Source organism: Rhinolophus sinicus, chromosome 12 (assembly GCF_057876585.1).
Source record: "Rhinolophus sinicus isolate RSI-liver-muscle chromosome 12, RSI-T2T, whole genome shotgun sequence".
NCBI lineage: Eukaryota > Metazoa > Chordata > Mammalia > Chiroptera > Rhinolophidae > Rhinolophus > Rhinolophus sinicus.
The window spans coordinates 37,745,901-37,767,800 of NC_142512.1; the positions used below are offsets into that span (position 1 = coordinate 37,745,901).

General features: G+C 35.7%; 1 protein-coding gene across 2 annotated transcripts in view; it reads right to left on the bottom strand.

Annotated features, from left to right (window-relative positions):
• Positions 1 to 860: 860 nt before the first annotated feature.
• NPEPPS (aminopeptidase puromycin sensitive) overlaps positions 861 to 21,900 on the bottom strand; it is a 69,931-nt gene continuing 48,891 nt past the window's right edge. Inside the window, exons 11-23 of one of the 2 annotated variants that reach the window (XM_019740636.3) lie at positions 21,562 to 21,666; positions 21,071 to 21,131; positions 18,645 to 18,754; positions 16,821 to 16,884; positions 14,892 to 15,031; positions 13,292 to 13,426; positions 11,766 to 11,985; positions 9,685 to 9,827; positions 9,183 to 9,239; positions 6,166 to 6,273; positions 5,373 to 5,528; positions 5,051 to 5,098; positions 861 to 2,449 (exon numbers count right to left, since the gene is read on the bottom strand). In XM_019740636.3, the coding sequence (XP_019596195.1) occupies positions 2,297 to 2,449; positions 5,051 to 5,098; positions 5,373 to 5,528; positions 6,166 to 6,273; positions 9,183 to 9,239; positions 9,685 to 9,827; positions 11,766 to 11,985; positions 13,292 to 13,426; positions 14,892 to 15,031; positions 16,821 to 16,884; positions 18,645 to 18,754; positions 21,071 to 21,131; positions 21,562 to 21,666 (1,500 nt within the window). In that variant the 3' untranslated portion in view covers positions 861 to 2,296. The remainder of the gene's footprint in view (positions 2,450 to 5,050; positions 5,099 to 5,372; positions 5,529 to 6,165; positions 6,274 to 9,182; positions 9,240 to 9,684; positions 9,828 to 11,765; positions 11,986 to 13,291; positions 13,427 to 14,891; positions 15,032 to 16,820; positions 16,885 to 18,644; positions 18,755 to 21,070; positions 21,132 to 21,561; positions 21,667 to 21,900) is intronic. The other variant, XM_088802225.1, reaches the window with a different exon arrangement.

A 21,900-nucleotide genomic window follows, 5' to 3' on the forward strand; every position in this document is an offset into this window, starting at 1 on the left:
GGGCAGAGTTCAGGGAAACCAACAAGGAATGATGAAGTAATCCAGAGCTAGTAAAGGAGTCATGCTTTCTATTCCTCGATTTGAAGGGGCAAAGAGAAGGACCCAGAAGCCAGAGAACGCTGCTCAACAGGAGTCACAGTTTTTGGTAGAGGGACATAGACAACCCACGTGACCTGGCAATGAGGAAGCCAGGAGAAAAAAATTCCCTGACTATCCCTTCCTTTTGCCTTTCGATCTTCTGAGGGTGTTACTAATTGGAACAACACAACCTGAAGTGAGAGGGCAAAGGAGACTATTAATTTCAGCCATGTGGGTCAATACCTCCTGGGGCATAGAACAGGATGGAGTAGTTATGAAGGGAAAATGGAAGATATTCAGCACAACCTCTGCCCCAACATAATTTAAACTACTCAACTGTTATACACAAAACTTGCATATATGCTGAAACTAAAATAATGTCTTTCCAGAGATTCTGATTGTAAAGTTCTGTGAGCGCTTTAATTAAAGCAGAATTCTGCTCGGTCTTTTTGCGGCCCTGCTTTTCGCTGGTGCCTTTAGCACATGCCTAGACAGCCTACAGGACAGCCCATGGCACCTGTACAAGGAAGCCTCAATAAATGGGAACTGGTCTCAACGCCTGAATGCTGATTCTAAGGAGCGCTAAGAGATTTTTGAGAATCCAGACTAATTTAGAAGGCATCTTAGGATTTTTCTGTTTAGGTACTATTCATTAGGAATTCAGGAACGGGATTTTCTTAGACTCAAAAAATCCTATGTTAGTAAAACTTCTTATAATCCCACTGAACGATAGGAAAATTTTCAGTTTCTTATCAAAGAGATAAAAGAAATCAGGACATCAATTTCACATTGACATTTTTATTAACGCCAACTGTTTTTTAATTATTATTTTTTAAAACAATAGCACAAAAATGTTTCAAGGAAGCAGTCTCACAATCTGATGACCTTCTGAAATACAGTTAAGCCACACCAAATATGAATTCCTGTTAATAACACAAAAAATATTTTTAAAAGAAAAATGAAAAGGAAAAAGAAAGAAAAGAAAAACCATAGGGACAGAGAAAGGAATGATACTTAGAGTTAAAACTCACTGGATTAGATAGGTGAGGCTTGTTAGTAGGATACACTGTTGAAGCAAAGAGTGGCACGCCACAGGCTTATAGTCTTTGTTGTTGTTGTTGTTTTTTAACCAGTTACCACTAATATATAGGCCCTGTGGCGGTTACCACTGACTTCTTACATGCCCAAAACGAACCAGGAGAAGCCAGTGTTGATACTGTCATAAAGAGGTTCGATAGTTAGCCTATCAGACAACTGAGACCGTTTTCAGTAGAATAACGCCTTTAGGAAGGCCGGGCTGAAAACCTTTTCATTTCTATTGTCTCACCTATATGCATTTCAGGGTTCTTAAAAGTCATCTTAAAAAAGAAAGAAAAAGTAATGCATATCAGTTTCTCTTATTTAATGTGGCTACAAAAGATGTTTCCTTATTATTTCTTTATCTCTAAGAAGGACACCGGGGGGTGGGTGCCGGGGGTGGAACTAGGGGGAGGAAAAAACCCAGACCAGGATAGGTTGTTTTTTTTTCATCTTTTTTTTTCTTTTTTTTTTTTTTTTTGGCCAAGGGGTCACACAGAAGGGAAGGCAAGGAGGGAAACTACAATCCTTGTTTCAGATTGAGTTATGCAGGAAAATATGTCTTCCTAATCAGTCCCCATGCCAAAAAAAAAAAAAAAAAAAAAAAAAAAGCCCAAAACAAAACCAAAAGAAAAACCTCACTTGGAATTATGCACAGACTCTATGTTATACCAGCTATCAGCCTTTCATGTTTAACCATCCCAGCAATGGACACTACCCTTGGCTTGTAGGCTGCTTGCAGAATCCACTTCACAAAAATCCTCTTCACCCAGAAGCCTCTAGTTTCCTTTTGGTAGGTTATAAAAACAGAACATCTGTCATTAACAGGAGAGTGTTAAATACTTTTAACCACTGACAAGGCTTCAGGAAGTTTCACAGTTTCGTTATGCTCTATTTTATTACTATCATATTTACATTTTTATTTTTTATTTTTATTTTTTTTTGCTGAATTGCTGATTTTCTTTCTTCAATACAATTTAATTCTGGAGTGTGAGCAGGAACCAGTTAACTACATTCATTGTCCAACCCCCACTGGTTTGAAAGAAGACTCCAAATTCTTGGCATACGAATCAGCTGTTCGGTCGCTCCACCTTGTCCCCGCAGCCAAGCAGCAGAACCGCAGTGGCGGCACGCTCAGGGTTCACGCTGTGGGTGGTGACGACTTTCGCTGAAGGAGGTACTGGTGGATGCTCTCAGCATCTCGCTTTAGCCAAGCAGCATTCAGCAGGATATTTTCACAGCACTGCTGGATGGTTCGCTCAGCTGAAGGAGCTGGGTGACTCTCGAAGAAAGCCTGGTATAAAACAACCCAGAATGTAGGCTCATTACTAGCAAATAGGAAGTAGTATCACAGGCCATGAAAAACACCCACTGGTCTGTAAACGATTCATAAGCTTCACTCATGAAAATTTACCACTGCCACTCCCAGGCTAAAAGAAAACAAGCAGCTCCTTGGACCGGCTTATAGGAATTCTCCCCTAAGCATTATATGCTTTAAAAAAATCTAATCAAAAATTAATAGTAAGTACAGAGACAGAACCTACGGCCTTTCTTTTAGACTCATTCTCTAGTGGTTAATCTAGGCTTTGGGATCAGGCTTCAGACTTGAATCTAGGCTGGGTCATGTACTAACTTGTGACTGAGTAAATTAACTGCTTTAAATCTGTTTTCTTGTCTATTCGTATGAAAAAGAACAGAGGGTGCCAAAAAAAATGTATACACGTTTTAAGAAAGGAAAAAACTGTATTAAAATTATGCTCATGGTAACCACTTTGAGCACCTCTTGTAATTGCAGAAGTCCAATGTGACTTGTTAAGAGTATACCTTTTGTTATCAGTATATATTGAGTATTACAATTTTAATACAGTTTTCCTTGCTTAAAATGTGTATACATTTTTTTGGCACCCTCTGTATTTACTCCAGAAGATTAAAGAGACAAGCCATATAAACAGTCAGCATAATACTTAGCACAGGGTATTTAAGGACTCAACACGTTTTTTTTTAAATATAATTTTATTAGTTTCAGGTGCACAAGACAAAGCAAACAACACGTTTTGGTTGCTTCAAATAAAGATTAATTTGTAAGGGATGATAAAACCAAGAAGCTTAAATTGCTGCTGTACCCTAATAATTAACACTCCATCAACCCACATTTTTCATACAAAACTATTTCTGATTTTATTATAATTTATGATAATGCTTATTGATTCAAGATTGAATTCATTTTCTAATGAAGTACACCAGGTTTCAAAGAAAACAAAGCAACTCTTAAATACCAACCAACAAAAGGATGGGGTCTTTCCTTTGAACTAGTCAAATAACTAACTCGAATAACTAACTAGAATAACTAACTTGTCAGATTAAGTATAGACCTTTTAAAAATCAATTAGCCTTATTTACATAGATGACAATGTTGCCTGCTCCAAGGTTCCTCACCAAGGTTGGATTCTTAGGGCCTGAGTAAGATACAAGACTTCCTTTCCTTCCATCTCAACAAACAGTACCAACATTTACAGACAAAAAAACTTGGGAATTATCCTTGACTCTTCCTTCTCCCCCACCCCCACATGTTCATAACACAGAGAAACCACTCAGCAAATATTTGTTGAATTAAAGATTAACAAAATCAAGGCCCTGAATATCTTTCACTAGTCCATCTCCTCCAAGCTACTACCGTGTTTTCCCGAAAATAAGACCTAGCCGGACAATCAGCTCTAATGCGTCTTTTGGAGCAAAAATTAATATAAGACCCCGTCTTACATAATATTCTGTAAGACCCAGTATTCTATTCTATTCTATTCTATTATACCCTTCTTATAGTAAAATAAGACAGGGTCTTATAGTAAAATAAGACAGGGTCTTATATTAATTTTTGCTCCAAAAGACGCATTAGAGCTGATTGTCTGGCTAGGTCTTATTTTCGGGGAAACACGGTATATCATTCTTGCTTGGAGGATTAGCTTCCCAAAATCTTTTCTTCCCCATTTCAATCTATTCTCCATACTACAGCCAGGCTGAAATTTTTATAACACCAATTAGATCAAGTCATTCCTTTGTTTATAAGCCATCCGAGGGCTTTCCATTCTTAGGAAAATTTTCATAGAGCCTACAAGGCCCCCCAGCCTGGACAGCCTTAGCTTGGCCACTGCCCTCCCCTCCAAACCCATTATGTGTAGATTTCTCCTTCAGAGTGTTTATTACCTTCACAATAAGTTTACACAATATACAATGTAAACTAAATGAAGGCAGAGATCAAATCTTTCATTGTTTTCTCAAGATCTGAAATCTTAAAATCTTATTCCTAACAACAGCTCATATTGTAAATCAACATTACAGCTCAAATGCAATGAAGGTTTAAAGTTAAGATTTTCCTAATCAGTGTAGATTTGTCCCCAAATGCTGAACTTTACCACTAAACTGATTGTTAACTTTTTAAGGGCTAAGAGGAAAGTTCCTACATAGCCATCTTGTCTCACCCTACATACAACAGACCTATGAAAGTTATTCGACAGGAAAAAAAATTAACATCAAGGACCTACTCTGCTCCAGCTCCACTATGTTAGTCTAAATAACAATCCTATCACCCCATTTTACAGATCAGGAGACAGGCTCACAGGGGTTAAAAAACTTGTTTGAAGTCTAACAGCTAACACGGGGTGGGGCACAGCTTTACACCCAGGTCGCCTGATTCCAAGTTCCACATTCTTTCAACCTTATTTCAACACTCTCAAAGATGATTCCAACTCTCAATTCTTCAGGCATTAAAGATACAACCTAAGCTGTCTTTCTCCAAGCAAAAACAAGAGACACTAAAGTACATTACAGCAACACTATGATTATAGTTTGGTTAGTGTTTTTACTTACTAGATTGAAAAGTAAAAAGGACATTCCTTACCTTAACCTCTCCAGCCATTTTATCAACTGCAAATCCCTCAACTGATAGCTGAAAAAACAATGGTTTAAATAGTAAGTGCAACCAACAGAGGCTAGGAACAAACTTCATTTAACCTAAAAATAAATCATTCTATCCGCTCCCAACTTCAGTTTATTCTAGTACAGGGTGCAGGGCAGGTGACAAAGATGCCCTTTAATAAAGCTAATACCTGTTTAAGAAAACTCTTAAAGAACAAAGACTATAATGTATGGGTCTAGTGAATCATGGATGTTTCTCAATATCCATGAAAAGCAAGCTACTCAAAATAAAAATCTTCACATACCTTTATTAGTCTGGATATTAAGAACCCTCCTTGGTATCGATTGTAAAGTTCTTCCCAGTTGTCCTTTATAAACTTCCATGCAGCCTTCCTTCCTTGCTTGCTGCCTCCAGCCACTCCACCAATTACTGAAACAGTGTCCTGCGGACGTACCTCTTCCTAAAAATAGAAAGAGAATTAAAAGTCTACTGTATACAAAACATCTTCTGGTGCCAGAAAGGGCAAATGTTGTTGAGGTATCCAAGTTATTGCATTCAAGATACTCATTCTGTTTTAGGAATAACTGGCATCAGAAGCTTCCAGCAAAGAGAGGATGTTTAACCTAAAGATCAGCCAACTTGAGAATGAGGCACTGAGACAAGCACAAACAAGGTGCTGTGCAAATACTTGCTCGGGCTCCTATAGGGTAAAGAAAGGAAGAGACAGAAAGTAGGCACAGGGATAAGTTGGCTTTCCAGTTTATTTCCTCTCCCAATTTCGGGGGTGCCAAAAAAATGTACACACGTGACTTGTATTCATCTTTTGTTATCGGTATATATCGAGTATTACAACTTTAATAGTTTTTTCCTTTCTTAAAATGTGTATCTTTTTTTTTTTTTTTGGCACCCTCTGTGTTTTGATTCTCACCACTAGAGGGAGATATAGAGGTCAGAAACAAGAGCTCGGTCCAGCTTTCCTAGCCTAAGCAGAAGCCTTACTCTACCGTTAAGGCAGATCAAGAGGATACTGAATCAGACCCTTGCCATAGATCAGTGGGTAACAATTCCTTTTAAGAGCAGTTTTCATTGAAACTTACTGAAAGTGCAAACGTGAGGACTTTTTGAATCAATTCAGGTGAAAGAGTAGCCCCAAGGACTCTTTCAATTCGGTTTTTCTCTTCCTGCATATCTGCTTGTTTGTGAAGCTATAGTGAAAAAATAAAGATAGAGATAGTTAAGTCTTTCCTGGAAGTTACGCATATGCTTATATGACCTTCTCCCCAATAAGGTGAAACTTTGTTCTGTGTGTGTTCTCATTGGCTAAGACTGGAGGGTATGAAATTAACAAAAGAGAGTACTTTTCAAGATGTTCGAGCACTGAACTTCTCGTATGCCATTTTAGTAAGTTACTAGATGTAAGTGCTCACTATATGAATGGTTTGTCATCAGTTCTGAGCAGTTTGAGATCTAAGGGGTAAACCTGTCATGCCCAAATTCTTTGTATCATTGATGTCTGACTAATGTTCTATGTTAAATGAACAAACAAAATTATTACTAATACCACTGAAGGTTATCAATTTGATTTATAATAGTGAAAAATATACAAGATGTATTATTGAAAGTAACATTTTTAAGAGTGTTTGATGACTTAAACATGCTCTTGGGTGGCCAGTTAGCTCAGTTTGTTAAAGTGTGGTGCTGGTAGCACCAAGGTTGGCGGTTCGATCCCCACATGGGCCACTGTGAGCTATGCCCTCCTTAAAAAAACCAACAACGAAAAAAACCTGCTCTTGATATATTAAGTGAAAAAAATTAGAGACAAAGCAAAATTATTCTAGATTTTTAAAAATTTAATATGGAGGAAAAAACCTGAAAATACATCAAGATGCTAATATCAATTAATAATGGTCTCTGATCAGTAGGATTATGCACCATTACATTCTTAAACTGCAAAAAGCTGCACATGCTGAATGCAGAATATTAGAAAAACAGAGATGCACAGAGAAAAAATCAATTATTACTATATGTACATCACCAACTGAAGAATAAATCATATTATATGTACTTTTTGAATTACAGGTAAGTTTTATTTTCTTCTTTATATTTTTCTAGTCTCTAAATCTTCTATATTGGATATACGAAATCCTCCTTTTTCATAATTAAAAATAAAATATATATTTTTAAAAATTAGAACTACAAATGTATACAAGATACCTCTCCAAGACAATTTAATTTAGACTCTTATTGATCTTTTTTCTCCCTGAAGATTTTAACACTGACCCCTGTCTGGAGTCCCCATCACAGCTCCCAGTTTCCTATTCCTTTCCTTTGGACTCTTTCGAGCAGCAGTGTGGTAAAATCGCTAGGAAGTCAGGAGAACTGGGTTCTAGTCCCCGTTTTGCCTCTAACTAGCTGTGTGATCTTAACTAAGTCCTTAACCTCTCTGGCTCTCAGTTTCCCCATCTGTAAAATGAGCAGCGTGAACAGATGATTTCTAAGGTCCTTTTCAGCTTGATTTTCACCTTTATTTCTCAAGATCTGAACTCTGGCTTTCAGGAAGCATTTTTTTTCCCAAGGAGAACCTGTTAAACTAGTCCACTAGATGGCACCATAACACCGCATTTCAAATACACTTTGAATTAAAGTTATATATTTTTATCCTGCCTCATTATTCCTAACTTACCAACAGAAAACAATCCTTCTCATCTCTCATCAATTGTTTTTTTTGAAGAACTCTGATTCTGTCTTCATAAGCACTCTTTCCATAGTAAGGCTGAATTACTGTGCGCTCCCTTGTGTTAAATAGATGCAAATTCTTAATATACATACTAGTATAAATTCTTAAAAATACTCCATGACATGATAATGTCAAGGTATCTGTCATGAGATTTTCAGAATCCCTATTTTGTTCCATATCCTTTATGGCCTAGACAAAACCAACAAAATGTCTCATTTCATATGCAAAGAAATACGTGCATGATTTATAGTACACAGGTTCACAGAATATTAAGGATGAGAAGGAACCTTATATCATTTAGTTGAAAGGTAAACTCAAAGTATAATTTTATATTATTAGAAAGGAAATACCTTAATTACCCTTGTACAAGATGGGTAGTTAAAGGAGTACATTTTGAGATGCAGTTTCTTAAACAAATCAAGTTTATATTTTTCAGAACATTCTAATACTTTAAATAGGATTTCTTCAAAACTGAAATATAGAAATTAGATTTGCAATTCTGATCCACCTAGGATCAGAAAGTGTTCATAATCCATTATAGGTGGTCCCATCCCTATCCTGTTCATGCCCCTATGTGTGGATCTTTCAGTGGACGGGCTTTATAGGTCTCACAGATGATTTGAGTATTTAGGCACATTTTGCACATTTTGTATGATGGTAAGAAGTAGACCTAGCTCCTTCCACTGCCAATGCAACCAATATAGTCAAGTTATCTCCTAGCCTGATAGATGCATGGACTGGAGACAGCACTTGTTCCATAGTCTCAGGACTTGCAAACAGATCACTGCCATTACAAGGACATGGAAAGTTTTGCCTATATTTTTTCTAAGCCAGAGTTTAATTATATGCCAACCACCCTGGGAAAACTACAAAGGTTATGCAGGCAGGTGAATTAATGTCCTGTCCATTCGTAAGAGGCACTGGCATAGCTCAAACCCTTGAGACACCTCATCATCTATCCCTTTTCTAAGCACAGAAACAAACCTTTTATTTAAAATGGGCAGAACCCCAAGTAAGCTTACATCGAAGGGAAAAATTTTAAGAACTTGACTTGTTAATCAAAATGAACATTTCACAGTTCATTCAGATTTAAGATGCATAAACTTGTGAGTAAAAAGAGAAGTGAAAAATATTAGATGACTTTTTACATCATATTGACAGTATACATGAACAGACATTATATAATTCTCCCATAATGTCTTTTTTTTTTTTTAATTTTCAGGTGTAACTCCCATAATGTCTTAATGGTTGATGCCTCAATATGTATATCTGCGTATATTTCTTTTCTTAGGACTTTTTTTAACCACTTAAAGCTCACACTATGTGTCAATCCAAGTTCAAAAGCAGAAAATGAGAGCCCTTTCCAAATTTACTTACCTTTAGCATAATGTCTAAGGTAGTGCCATCACCATGCTTCAAAACAGTCAGATAGACCTACCAGAGAATATAGAAACAAAAAAGGCATCTGATTAAATGCATCTTGTTCCAAATATTCTAATGCTAAGAAAAGACAGAAAACAAGTCAAAAAATTTGTAAATAGCTACATGTGGATGTTACATACAAGTTGTGGCAAGGAGCTAAGAGCCCGTACGAACAACCAGAAAGGTAGATGGCATGTAGTAAGGAGCAGCAGAGCGCACCAGCTTTCTCAGGGGAATGTGTGCTGATAATCACTTTTCAGCACCACGGTATAGGCTGAGAAACTTTAAACAAATGAGAAGCCGGCTACAAACCACCTAAATGGCATATATTAAAATAGGGTCAGATGTGATTTGTGGGTGGGTACTTAGGTCTTTTTGGTTACTATTAAATACGTTCCACACTACACAGAATGATGAAGTCACCTAGAAATCAAGGTAATTCATTATGAAAACCTACAGGACTCCTCAGATCAGCGGAGAGAGTCTGTTTTCCTTCCACATGGTCCTTAAACCGACGACGGGCTTCTTCTAACGTTGCCTTATGTCCTGCTTTTCCTAGTTTGCCCAGAACCAAGCCTCTCAGGAGTGCATCTAGATGACCTGATTGAGAAGTAAGAGAGACACAGAACTACTTAAAAAGCCTATTTTTACACATATGCCACCTGGATATCTTGTGTTATACCACGTCTATAATCTTGAACAAAAAGAATCAATTACCTTAGTACTTGAAAGCACACTTGATTTAAATTTATCATATCACAAGAGTGAAATGAAGTGCTAAACAGACTAGAAAAGCAAATCAATTTGCTGACTTTGTCTATACTCACAAATGCCAACTATCTGAATTTACTAAATGGTCACTCCATCTAGGTAATTATACTGCTAAGGATTATGTGTGAAAGGAACAGGCTTAGATCATGCAATTTTCACCCATGATTCAGAGAAAGGCCACGTACAGAACTAATATACTGTGTATAAGAAATTGAAATCTTAGATTTTTAAAATCAAAATCTGATGGATCTATTACTCCAAATATATGCAAATAGCTAATAAGCACATTAAAAAATGTTCACCATCATTGGTCATTAGGGAAACGCAAATCAAAACCTCAGTGAGGTACATCACACCCATTAGGATGGCTAGAATAAAAAAGATAGACAATAACAAGTGTTGACAAGGACCTGGAGAAATGAGAACCCTCAATACATCGCTGGTGGGAATGCAAAATGGTGCAGCCACTTTGAAAAATAGTCTGGCAACTCTTCAAAAGGTTAGAGTTACCACATGACCCAGCAATTCCACTCTTAGGTCTACACCTAAGAGAAATGAAAGCGTATGTCCAAACAAAAACTTGTATACAAGTTCATAGCAGGATTGTAAGTCAAAAAGTAGAAATAATCTAATCATCCATCAACTGATAAACAAAATGTATTGTATATCCATACAATGGAATATTATTTGGCTATAAAAAGGAGTAAGTACTGATACATGATGAAGCATGGATGAACCTTGAAAACATGCTAAGTGAAAGGAGCAAGACACAAAATGCCATATAAGGCATGATTCCATTTATATGAAATGTCCAGAATAGGCAAATGCATGAGACAGAAAACATATCAGTGGTTGCCCGGGACTGGGATTGCTGGGCAATGGGGAGTGACAGCCAATGAGTATGGAGTTTCTTGTGAGGGTAAACAAATTGTTCTGGAATTAAATGGTGGTTAAAAAGAAAAAGAAAAATAAAAGGAAAAGAAAAATTAACACCCACACACAGATCTGATGGATTGCAATAGTACAGTAGCCAAATAAGTTGTGGAATAGTCATACAATGAAATACTACTCAGCAATAAAAATGAATGAACAAACTGGATGTATCTCAAGAATATCATACTGAAAAAAATCTGACAGAAGCCAGATATAGGAACAGAATATATCATGTTCTAAAAGAGACAATATTAATCTAGAATTAAAGAAGTCAGAATAGTGTTTGCCTCCCAGAACAAGACTGGTCAGGAGGAAATACCACCTTTAGTTATTAGCAGATGGTAGAAAATTACATTTAAAGTCCTGAAATCACCATTCTCAACATTCTCACAGAGGAAAGAACCCATGTAGAAGGCCAAATAACTTCCTTAGTTCAGAAAACTGGCCCCTGTGTCTCTTAGCACCTTTACAAGTTGTACATAAGGTAGGTACCCGGTAATTATGGTAATAATAAATAAAATAATCTAAGATTCTCTGTAGCTTTTCTTGACTATAAATGGGCCTTTGGAACATATAAATGACTTATTTCCACCATCTTCTTTGTGCACAAACCATATTTAGCAATGAATACACATAACCATCACTCTTTTTAAGTTGGTGACCCATGTAACTTCAGCAGTAGGCTTAAAAGACCTAAATCTTAGTTTCTGGCTAGCTGAATACATAGTAACATCTAGAATATACAAAGATGATGCTACTGACGTTGTTAACCATAGATGAGTGAAAAAGGACCAATTTCTGATCAATTCTTTCCCCATTCAGTACATCCATTACCTTCTCCAGGTTTGGGGTCCCAGCCCAGTCTCTCCCCTATAGGTGAAAAGACATCTTTCACAAACTCCTGGATTTCCTCATAGAAGTCTGTGTGGGACAAGAGAGTTGAAAGAATCCCCAGGTTACAGCTCAGGTCGCTCCATACAGTATAATTGGGCTCATTCACAAAAGCCTCCATGACTTTTAGAACCTCTACAGTGCTAATGATTCCAGCTCGAGCCTGGGATAGGAAAAAACATAAATTAACCTAGTCTTCAAACAAAAACAAAACAAAAAAATACAAGCATGAATTTTTGGCATTATCTACTGATAGTTAGTCATCTCTTTGCTTTTTTAAAGGAAATAAGACTATGTAAGCTTAGACACCACAGACTTTTATAGAATAAAAATCCTATCATGATAACATTCCTTTTTTATTTTTTTGCTATTTATAAAAGAGCCACTTAAAAAACATGCTACAATTCCACAAATTTGGGGGGCGAAAAATAAAGAAAATAGTTAACTTTCTATTTCTGCCCAGTTCCAGGGGCCTTGGCTTTGTTTTTCTTTTCAAAATTTTCATACTTTCAGAAAAGTTGCAAAAGTAGCTAGGGCTTTGGTTTTTGACAGAGGCTCTTTCAAAACTGGACCTACAAACTGTGTCAACTTTAGCCTGTCCCTTACTCATTTCTAAAAGAACGCGTACTGGAAGGCACTACAAACTCAGAGTCCTTTCAGAATTAGCTAAAAGAGTTAGGAAAAAGAACTTCTGTTACAGCAGCCAACTGCACAAACACACCACTCTCCTGGGACAGGTCTCTCTCAGCAATGAGATCAGCAGATGTGAGGTTTTGTGCATCAATGCTAATCTGTGTTTATACAAAGCAGGAATCCAAAACCAGTTACTGCAGAGGGGAGGGAAAACTTCAAGCGCAATATAAAGGAACACTAGGAGGAGTCTGACAATTTTATCACAGTCAAGGACATCTAGAAATTATCTAACCTATGTTGGAGTCATAAAGATAATTCTATTAATTGCTGCTTTAAATCTTTTCTGGAACAAAGCCAAATATAAACATAATTCTAAAGCTAATGGGCTATTATAATTGAGTAGGAATGAAATGTTAAAAAATTCTAGACTTTCCCAGCAAAGTACAACCACTATTTTAGAAAAATATAAATCACTCTGAATCAAGTAAATATTTTTTAAAAAAATACACATTAGTAGGGAAATTTCTTCAAGGATCATATCTATTTCTATTGAAAAGAATTTTTGCCTTACAAAGGATAGTTTAAGTACACTTGTAAAAAGCTAGTTTAGGATTAGAGAAATGGGATTTGTTTCTGGTAAATTATATAGGTTCAATCTTGTCATGTTTATTAATAATTAGTCATTTGCTCTAATCCCAAAGGCAATTCAACCTTCAGGAAGAACTATATTCTTCTAATTATGTTTCAGTTAGATAAGATACTCGGGGTGGGGGGGGGGGACGACGACAAAATCCTTTAATCAACAAAATCCATCATACTACTTTAGAGAGGCTCACCAAGGAGAAGAGGTCATTCTGTAATCCAAGTCGATCCACAGGGGGCAGAGAAAGGTCACGAATGCCTGGTAATAAACTTTCCAGCATGGCGGAGCTGTACTGGGTCCGATAAAACCCAACTGTTCCTAGGTTTAACTGAAAAGATATCCAATAGGTATTTTTAAACAGTTGTATTTATTACAATTGTATGTATTACAATTTTTGTAGGTGTGAAAGGGGTTTTGGTTTTAGTATATCTGGATGGAAAACAACAAAGATCATATATGCCAACAGACAGGGATTAAAATGAAACAACACATAAAGATAGAAATCAGTTGTCAAAGCAAATACAGAGGCAAAAGAAAACAAAAACTTGGTGGGGGCCAACGTGAAATAGTAGGAAGAACATGGCAGGAAGGGAAGAAATAATGTGGATAAGTTTCTATTTCTAATCTCAGTGGAGGTTTTTAAATACAGAAAACATTGACTATATATAAAAACATTTGGACAGGGGAATCTCTGGGGAAGATTTAGCCTTTACAAACATTGATCTATTGAGTCCAGAGCCTCAAGAGAATAACAACTGTCAAGTCCTGGATTTTCAAGAATTACATGGACTTAAATTTAAAAAAAGTTCATATGATTTTTGGAGTGAGGTAATCAATTCTCTATAGTCAAAAATATTTTTGATAATATTTACATACAAAAATATTTTCATGGTAAAACAATAATCTAAGATACAAATAGTTTACTATTCACATATAAATAGTAAAAAATTACCTCACAATTCTAATAGAACTATTATTTTATTGATTCCCTTTATCTTTTACTGTGGGAATAATACCTTTATTTTCCTAATTACAATGATAGTATACATAACTTTCTTCTCATTTATAAAAAAAAGTTCATATTGCTATTTAATCTTCCAGATTATATTTTCAAATATAGTATTTGAATATGGTATTCCACTGAGTATATTTAAAAAATTAAAAAAGAGAAATGGTTGTTTTCAGAAAAACACAGAAGTCCAGCCAATGTATAATTTCTATTAGGAAGCTACTATAATTGGTAGAAAAGTTTGTAGTAGGTACTTTCATTATGAAAGATGCAGAGAATAGTGTAATGAAAAATAATATTTACCAACTGTTATTTTTGTGAAATGGTTTTAAAACACCAGGTAAAGGAATTTCACATTTCAGTGACACAAAATGATTGCTATATGTCTGATCTCTCTTCATTATACTTGTACGCATTTGATGACAACACATCGTTGAAGTTAATATGTCATTACAACAGGACACTTTAAAGTTGCAAGACTACACAAATATTTTAGTTAATGTGACTTTACAGAGTCTACTATTTTTTTTCTCTTTAATCCTATCCCTTTGTATGTGCTTATCTACCAGTTGCTTACCTGATATAAGGGCAAATACCTAGACAATACTATTGAAAATTGGCCTTAAATTTCACACAGGAAAGTTTAGAAATTTTTTTTTTTTTGCAAGTCCTATTCTAAACTGAAGCAGTAGAATTTCTAACCAGCCATAAAGTGCATAAAGGAAGTGAGAGAAATAAATCAATTTAGGTAAGATAAAAATGGCCATGCCATTTCGGGACTCACCTTTACCCATTGGTCTGGTTTAACGTTTTTCAAAACCACATTCATCTCTGGTTTATCCATTAGAATTTTCAGTTTGGCATGGTTAGGATCTTCGCCAGTCGAGATTGTGATAGGAACCATCCACTGGGGACACTCTTCTCCTTAAGCAAGAGAAGAACAAGTAGAAAACTTTAAAAATAATTTCTCACTGGAAAAAATGGAAGGTAAGGTGGAGACAGAGGGCTGGTATCCTATGTACCGGCTCAAGTCTAACTGTTAAGCCAATAGCTCATTTTTAATGGTACATAAACTCTCTCAGGTAACCTGAATAGTATTAGTTAAAAGGAAGAGAGAATTTATTAACAAAATCACAAGTCTGAAAAAAAAAAGAACAGTTTACTCACTTATAGAATCACAAATAAAGTGATTTTAATTCAACTGTTGTTTTCCCTTTACAGAGCAATAGACACAGCAATGATTTTATTGTTTTAAAAAAAATTCAAATAGGTAAAAGCCCTCACATAGCATTTAAAAACAAATTCTAAGGTGTAGTTCTTAACAGGTATATATACTGCTGGAACACTGAAGGGTTGGTTTTAATTTTTCTGATAGACAGCACACACCCTGGGAGCTGCTGGATTCCATCAGTGAGGAGTCATATCTAAAAGCCAAAGCTTTTGTAAGGCAGATATAATACACTCTCCTAGGTATCAGACAGCAAAACTGACTTTTCATTAAGATGCCAAACAAAAGAGAGTTATTGCTTAGTACATTAATGGAACTATTTCAACAAATTATATAACTTTATGCTATCAGGCTAAACCACAAGTTAAAAGTTCCTCCTGATACGGGATATTTCAGGTTTTAACACTACCTGTATTGGTCAGAGTATTAGAGACACCTGTAAAACCTGTCAGTCCTACAATTCAGATTGCAGTTATGAGGCAGAAGATAGCACCTCTGACACTTAGGGATTTATCTGGATAATAAAAACCTGTCATCTGACTTGTAAGACATATTTATTAAAAGAGCAATTCTAAATGCTAAGGAAGGTTAAGGGTGGAAGGCTGTATCTCTTAACTCTAGTAGAGTGCATCATATTTTGGTGGGTAGAACATGAAAATCAACCCATTTACTAAGATAAAAATCACCAACATTGATGATTCTGATACACGCCTCCTCTGTTGAGACCTGCTATTTTAATGGAAGTCAAAAAGGTGCAGAAAAACACTTAAAAAAAATTTATTTTTTCAATTAATCTTTAATTTCCTGGGTAAGAGAGTCTAATGACATGTAGAAATATTTGAAAAAGCAGTTGAGTGGTGGTTAAGGGTATGAACTCACGGAATCCACTTATTTTGTTTGAATTCCTACTCTAACTCATTAGAGAGTTAACTCAAGGTGACCTTGGACAATTTAACTAACCTAGTTGTACTTTTGCTCCCTCATTTGCAAAATGGAAATAATATTACCTACCTAATAGGGTTGTTGAGAGTGTAAAATAAGGGCCAGTTATAGTGCTTAGCATAGTGACTGGTACATAACACATCTAAGTAATCATTAGGCTTTATTTATTTGTTTACTTATTTTATTACACCCAAGAATTAAAAAGAAAAAAATTAGTCACCCACACAAACGTGTTTCAGTCTTCTTTTAGGGATTAAGGCTAGAGACATCATTTCTTGGGTGATCCTACCCTTCATTTGTTATAGCCTCCAATACAAACACGGAATTTCAAAAATTTAAGAATATGACAATACTACAAATACCTCGTAAGTCTCCCCTTTTTCTGATTTTCTGGATTTCATTTTTATTTTATTACTATTTCCTTGTTTTTATTTAATTCTATTAAAATATTTTAAAATGAATAATTATTTTCTGTTAATTGGAACAGTACTGGTCTGGTATCCAAACTCATTGATCAGCTCCCACTTATAGCCATGTGCTTACCAACATATGGTCCACTGGCACAGAACTTCCTTTGGGACAACTTTAACAATCTGTCGTCTTCTACCTAGAGAAGCAAAACAAAAGCTTTGGTAGTATCAACACTTTTTTCCTTTTTTCAAGGGGGCAACATTTCTGTGACAAAGTAGGTGAAACCAATACAATCCAATGAGTACACAAAATGCAACTGTGATGAAGATAAAGATACTACAGATTGGGAGAAAAGTCACTATTTCTCATTTAGGCTTCAAAATAACAATACTCTAAATAAAAGACCAGGTTCTGTGCAATATGGGCACTCAGAAAAAATACGTACCCAGATGAGAACTTTAAAGGAATAAAGTTTTCAAAGGGATACATAACTATTTATAGTACTACAGCAAATTATTTTAATCTTTATAGAGGAAGGTTATGTCTTTAGTGTTTTTCACTTCCAAAAAGTGGCAACGTTAGATTAGCATGTGGACTCAATATTCACAATTCAAATTTTTAGAATGATTGATAAACATGAAAGAAGCATACACTTTGCTTTCAAAGGATGAGCTTTGCAATGAAACACAAAAAAAGTGTGTGTGTGTGGGGGCGGGGGGGGAACTGAAAAGCCAGAAGCAACAAAGGCAAGTACTTAGTTTTTAAAATACTCCAACAAAATGCAGTCATTTGTTTCATTTATCATTTGTTACTACACCTCAGAACATTTGAAATAACGTAAGATATTACAAATTTAAGATCACCTAAATCAAAATTAAAATTGGGCCAATGACTTTTATGGATAAACTGACTACGAGAGACAGAATTGAAAAACCAAAAAATTTGAGTGAGAAAGCAATGGCCACGTTGATGCCATAGAGAAGCTACTAATGAACACTACATCACTAATCGGTTATGTAGCACACAGATTTCCTTGAAAAAGCTGAAAGGTGACTTTTAAATTGATTCATAAATAAAACAAAAATATTTAAATTTAGGACTACACAGTGAGAAATAGATCATAATCAAGATATTCGGTGTTATAGACTCTCTTATTTTTAAAAGAATTGAGTCACAGACAGGCTTTTCATTGTAACAAAAATGGAGGATGAGTTTCCTGTGCTTATAGATTAAAAAAAAAACAAAGCAAAGAAAATAAAACCTTGAAAGTAGTTTGATGGAAAAGTTAACTGAATTTCAACAACATTGGGAAGAAGTGGACTATTAGTGTCCTCTATTCTAACTTAAAAGTGTGCTGTGCTTGAAGAAAAAATTATGGCCTAATAGCTTTTTGTGTAATCATTAAATAGTTTAATAGTTTTGAGGTGTTGATAGTTTTTGAGGGAATGAAATCCCCAGAGGGGAGAGGAACAATCATCTTTGTATATTATTATCCTTAAAACAGTCAGATAAAATGAAAACTACTTGACAGTCTATACAGTGTCAATGTAAAATTTGATCAGACATCTCCTATAACAGCCTAGTCCAAAATGGAGACAGAAGACTAGAAAGAAACAGAATGGTCACAAACTTACAGATAACCTTTTCCATCAAATATGATTGATTGCATTCCATAAATTGCCTTTTTAAATGCTTGTAGTCAATCTAATTGAGAGGTCCTCCAATGTGTGTACTTTATTATAAAATATGGTCATATTTAAGGTTAAGATGTGGCTGTGGAAGGTTAACTTGCAAGCACTGTAATGTACCATGTAAATTTGGGTGCATTTTGAGAGTACAAAGGCTAGTTTAAAGATTACCTAGAATTCTTAAAGTACAGAAAGGCAAATTTGAAACACTGACTGAATTTCATTTAATATAGTATCAGACAAATGGAGGGACTTTTTATAAGTTTACCTGTTCTGCTTCCACATAAACGAGGGGGAATCCCATTTGTTTGGTCCAGGTATTCATCATGGCTGCTATAGGCTTACCACTAGCACTCTCCAAACTTTCCCAGAGATCCTCTAGGAGATAAACACAAACAATGAAAATCTAAATGTTTACATTTTTATTTTCCTAAAAAACCCAGAAATTTCATGTAACTCTTGACACTGCATTGCTGACCAACTCTGGTCCTTTCAGGTTCAGGTAACAAACAGTGGGCCAAATTACTATCCCCCTTGCATGCCCAATAACCTACCTCTATTACAAAAACTCGTCTTATATACTAAGATATTCTTAATTGTTTCAATTATAACAAACAAAAGACAAACAAGTGAGTTTGAACATGAAGAAATAGAAACAAACAAATGGAAACGTATTCAAGATCACTACTAGTCATTCACAAACATAAAACCATTATACGCATTCAATTAACAGAAGTTAAAAAATACTCAATGCTGATGAGGTTGAAGTAAAACTCATTGGTTCAAATAGCAGTAGTGGTAGAGTGAGCAAAACAGTGCTACAATGTGATGCAGACTATAATGCAGGCAGGGACACAGGAAAAGCACTTAGAAGAAAAATCCAAAGAAAATAAAGCCTTCACAAGAGTTGACTTTTGGTCTGCATCTTGAAGAGGAGTTGTTCATTAGGGGAACAAAGCTCATTCCAGGTAGACAGAATAAATGGTCTATGTACAAAGGGGAAAGTATAAGAAAAGACAGAAAATATTTAAAAAAGCAGTATGTTCAATAAGCTGAAGAGAGAGGGCACATGTATGGGGGTAACGGGCAATGAGTGAGCAGGGCTGAATTGGTGAAAGCTGTATGGCTTACAAAGAAGTACAGACTTTATTGGGAAGGGAATGTGGCATCCCAAGTATTTCTAACCAGTAGGGTGATGCAATCAGATATTCACTTCAGAAAGATACCCCTAGCTAGCCTCAGTGTGAGAAACGAACAGATGAAGCAAGGCAAGTAGTGAGTTGATGGGCAACTGCAGAATTCAGTGGAGAGATCACCAAGGCAGGAATTAAGAGAAATGCAGTGAAGATAGAAAGAGGGCACTAGACCCGTGCTGCAAGAGGATAAAAACCATGGATGGTAACTGAAATGTATTTGAACTGCCAACCGTTTTTCATAAATCACAAAAACAAACCAAAAAAGGTACATGGTAGGCTGTGCTATTCAAAGTGTGGCCTATGAACAAGTAGCACTGGCTTCATCTGAGAGCTTGTTAGAAATGCAGACTCTCAGGCCTCACCCCCGCCTACTCAATTAGAAACATTTTAACAAACCTCAGGTGATTTAAGAAGCACAATATGAGGGTCTTTCCTCATATATTATATACAGGCATACCTCAGAGATATTGCGGGTTTGTTCCAGAATACCGCAATAAAGCGAGTATCGCAATAAAGAGAGTCACGTGAATTTTTTGGTTTCCCAGTGCATATAGAGGTTATGTTTATACTATAATCTAAGTGTAAAATAGCATTATGCCTAAAAAAATGTACATACCTTAGTTTAAAAATACTTTATTGCTAAAAAATACTAACCATCATCTGAGCCTGTTTGAAAAATGGCGGTGATAGGCTTGCTCGATGCAGGGTTGCCATAAACCTTCAATTTGTAAAAAAAAAAAATGCAATATCTGCAAAGCGCAATAGAACAAGGTATGCCTGTATATGCATGCCAAATATTCATTAAACTTGCAAGAGTACACTTTTTTGTAGCCATTCTTTAAGGAACAGAATGCCTCTCTATTTTATAGACTAAAATGGAAATTTACAGGGGTGGGGGGTGGTGTGTGTCAAGGTTACATCATGTCTTGAACAGAGAAGATACTGTATTTTTAAATCACAGGTCATAAACCTTAGGAACAGCCCATGGCCAGGACTCTCTGAACTTGTCATTCTATTAGACACTAATGACAGTACATAAATCTTCTTGTTTTTTAAACTATTTTTATTCATTAAAGAACTCGAAACTATGACTCTGGCTTTTTTTCATGTCCAATCAATTCTTTAAGGATGGCTTTATTCATCCTTTTGACTCTGATATCCAGTAAATTATAGACCATCATACACTAAAAATCTTAAGACTTTACTTCATTGAAATTCACATCTAAAAATGGTTATTTTGCAGCTATTTTAATGGCCAATGATTAATTTAGGGCAATAAAACCATCACCAAATAAACAACCTCTGGTAAGGTAAACAGATCTCTTTAGACTCTTTTAAGTGGCAAAACACTGAGCTATGGAAAGCAGACTACTGGAGGATGACCAAAAGGATAATGGACCCCGACTTAACAATGGCATTAAATAAGTCAACTTTCTTTCCTACCCATCACATGGAGTGCCAACATTGTCCATTTCTATCTCAGGCTATTAAAGATTACCTGTGGCAGCATTCTTTTGCTGGAACTTGGTTAAATACATGTTCATTCCTTTCTTAAAGTCCTGAGAAAACACAATTTTTAAAATCCAGGAGAGTCAGACCTCGGAATTTACAGTATATTTGCATATTAATACTTAAAAGCTAATTTACTCAAACCACTTGAGTGTCAGATGTACTGAAAAACATGTATCCCCCTAATGTCTACTGCTTTTTATTTAAGAAAGCATACTCTTTGCCTTTTACTTTTGCTTTTAAGTTTTATAACAGCGTCCCATCCACTCCCCAAACATCTGTACATCATTCATCAAGGGATCACAACAGTCAATATAAAAAGAAATAAAGGTAAGCCAGAGCAGGGTAATATCCTTTCTAGATTCTAGAAAAAAATTACTTAGGAACTTAATCTAAATAAAATCTGACATTTTTCCACGGAAAGCTATACGATTTCACTATAAAACAAGACTTAAAACTGTTTTTTGTTTTTTTTTTTACCTTATCCCCAATGTAGTCATGTAGCATTCGGATGACAGATGCACCTTTGCTATACGAAATAGCGTCAAATATCTCGTCAACTTCAGAAGGATGGCCCACACTGACCTGGCAGACAGTGTGATTCAGGGTTATGACAGGAAGCAGACAGCCTGTAATACTGAATTACATAAAAAGCTTTCTAGGAAAACCCTTCTAACTAAAAAGATACTTTTCTGCCTTTAGCTCACTCATAATGTATAATGATGATCCTTCAAGAGTGTAGGAACTAACACTGATACAGTGGAATATATAACCTGATCTCCATCATCTCTTAGGGTCCAATCTTGGCTCTGTTTTGCG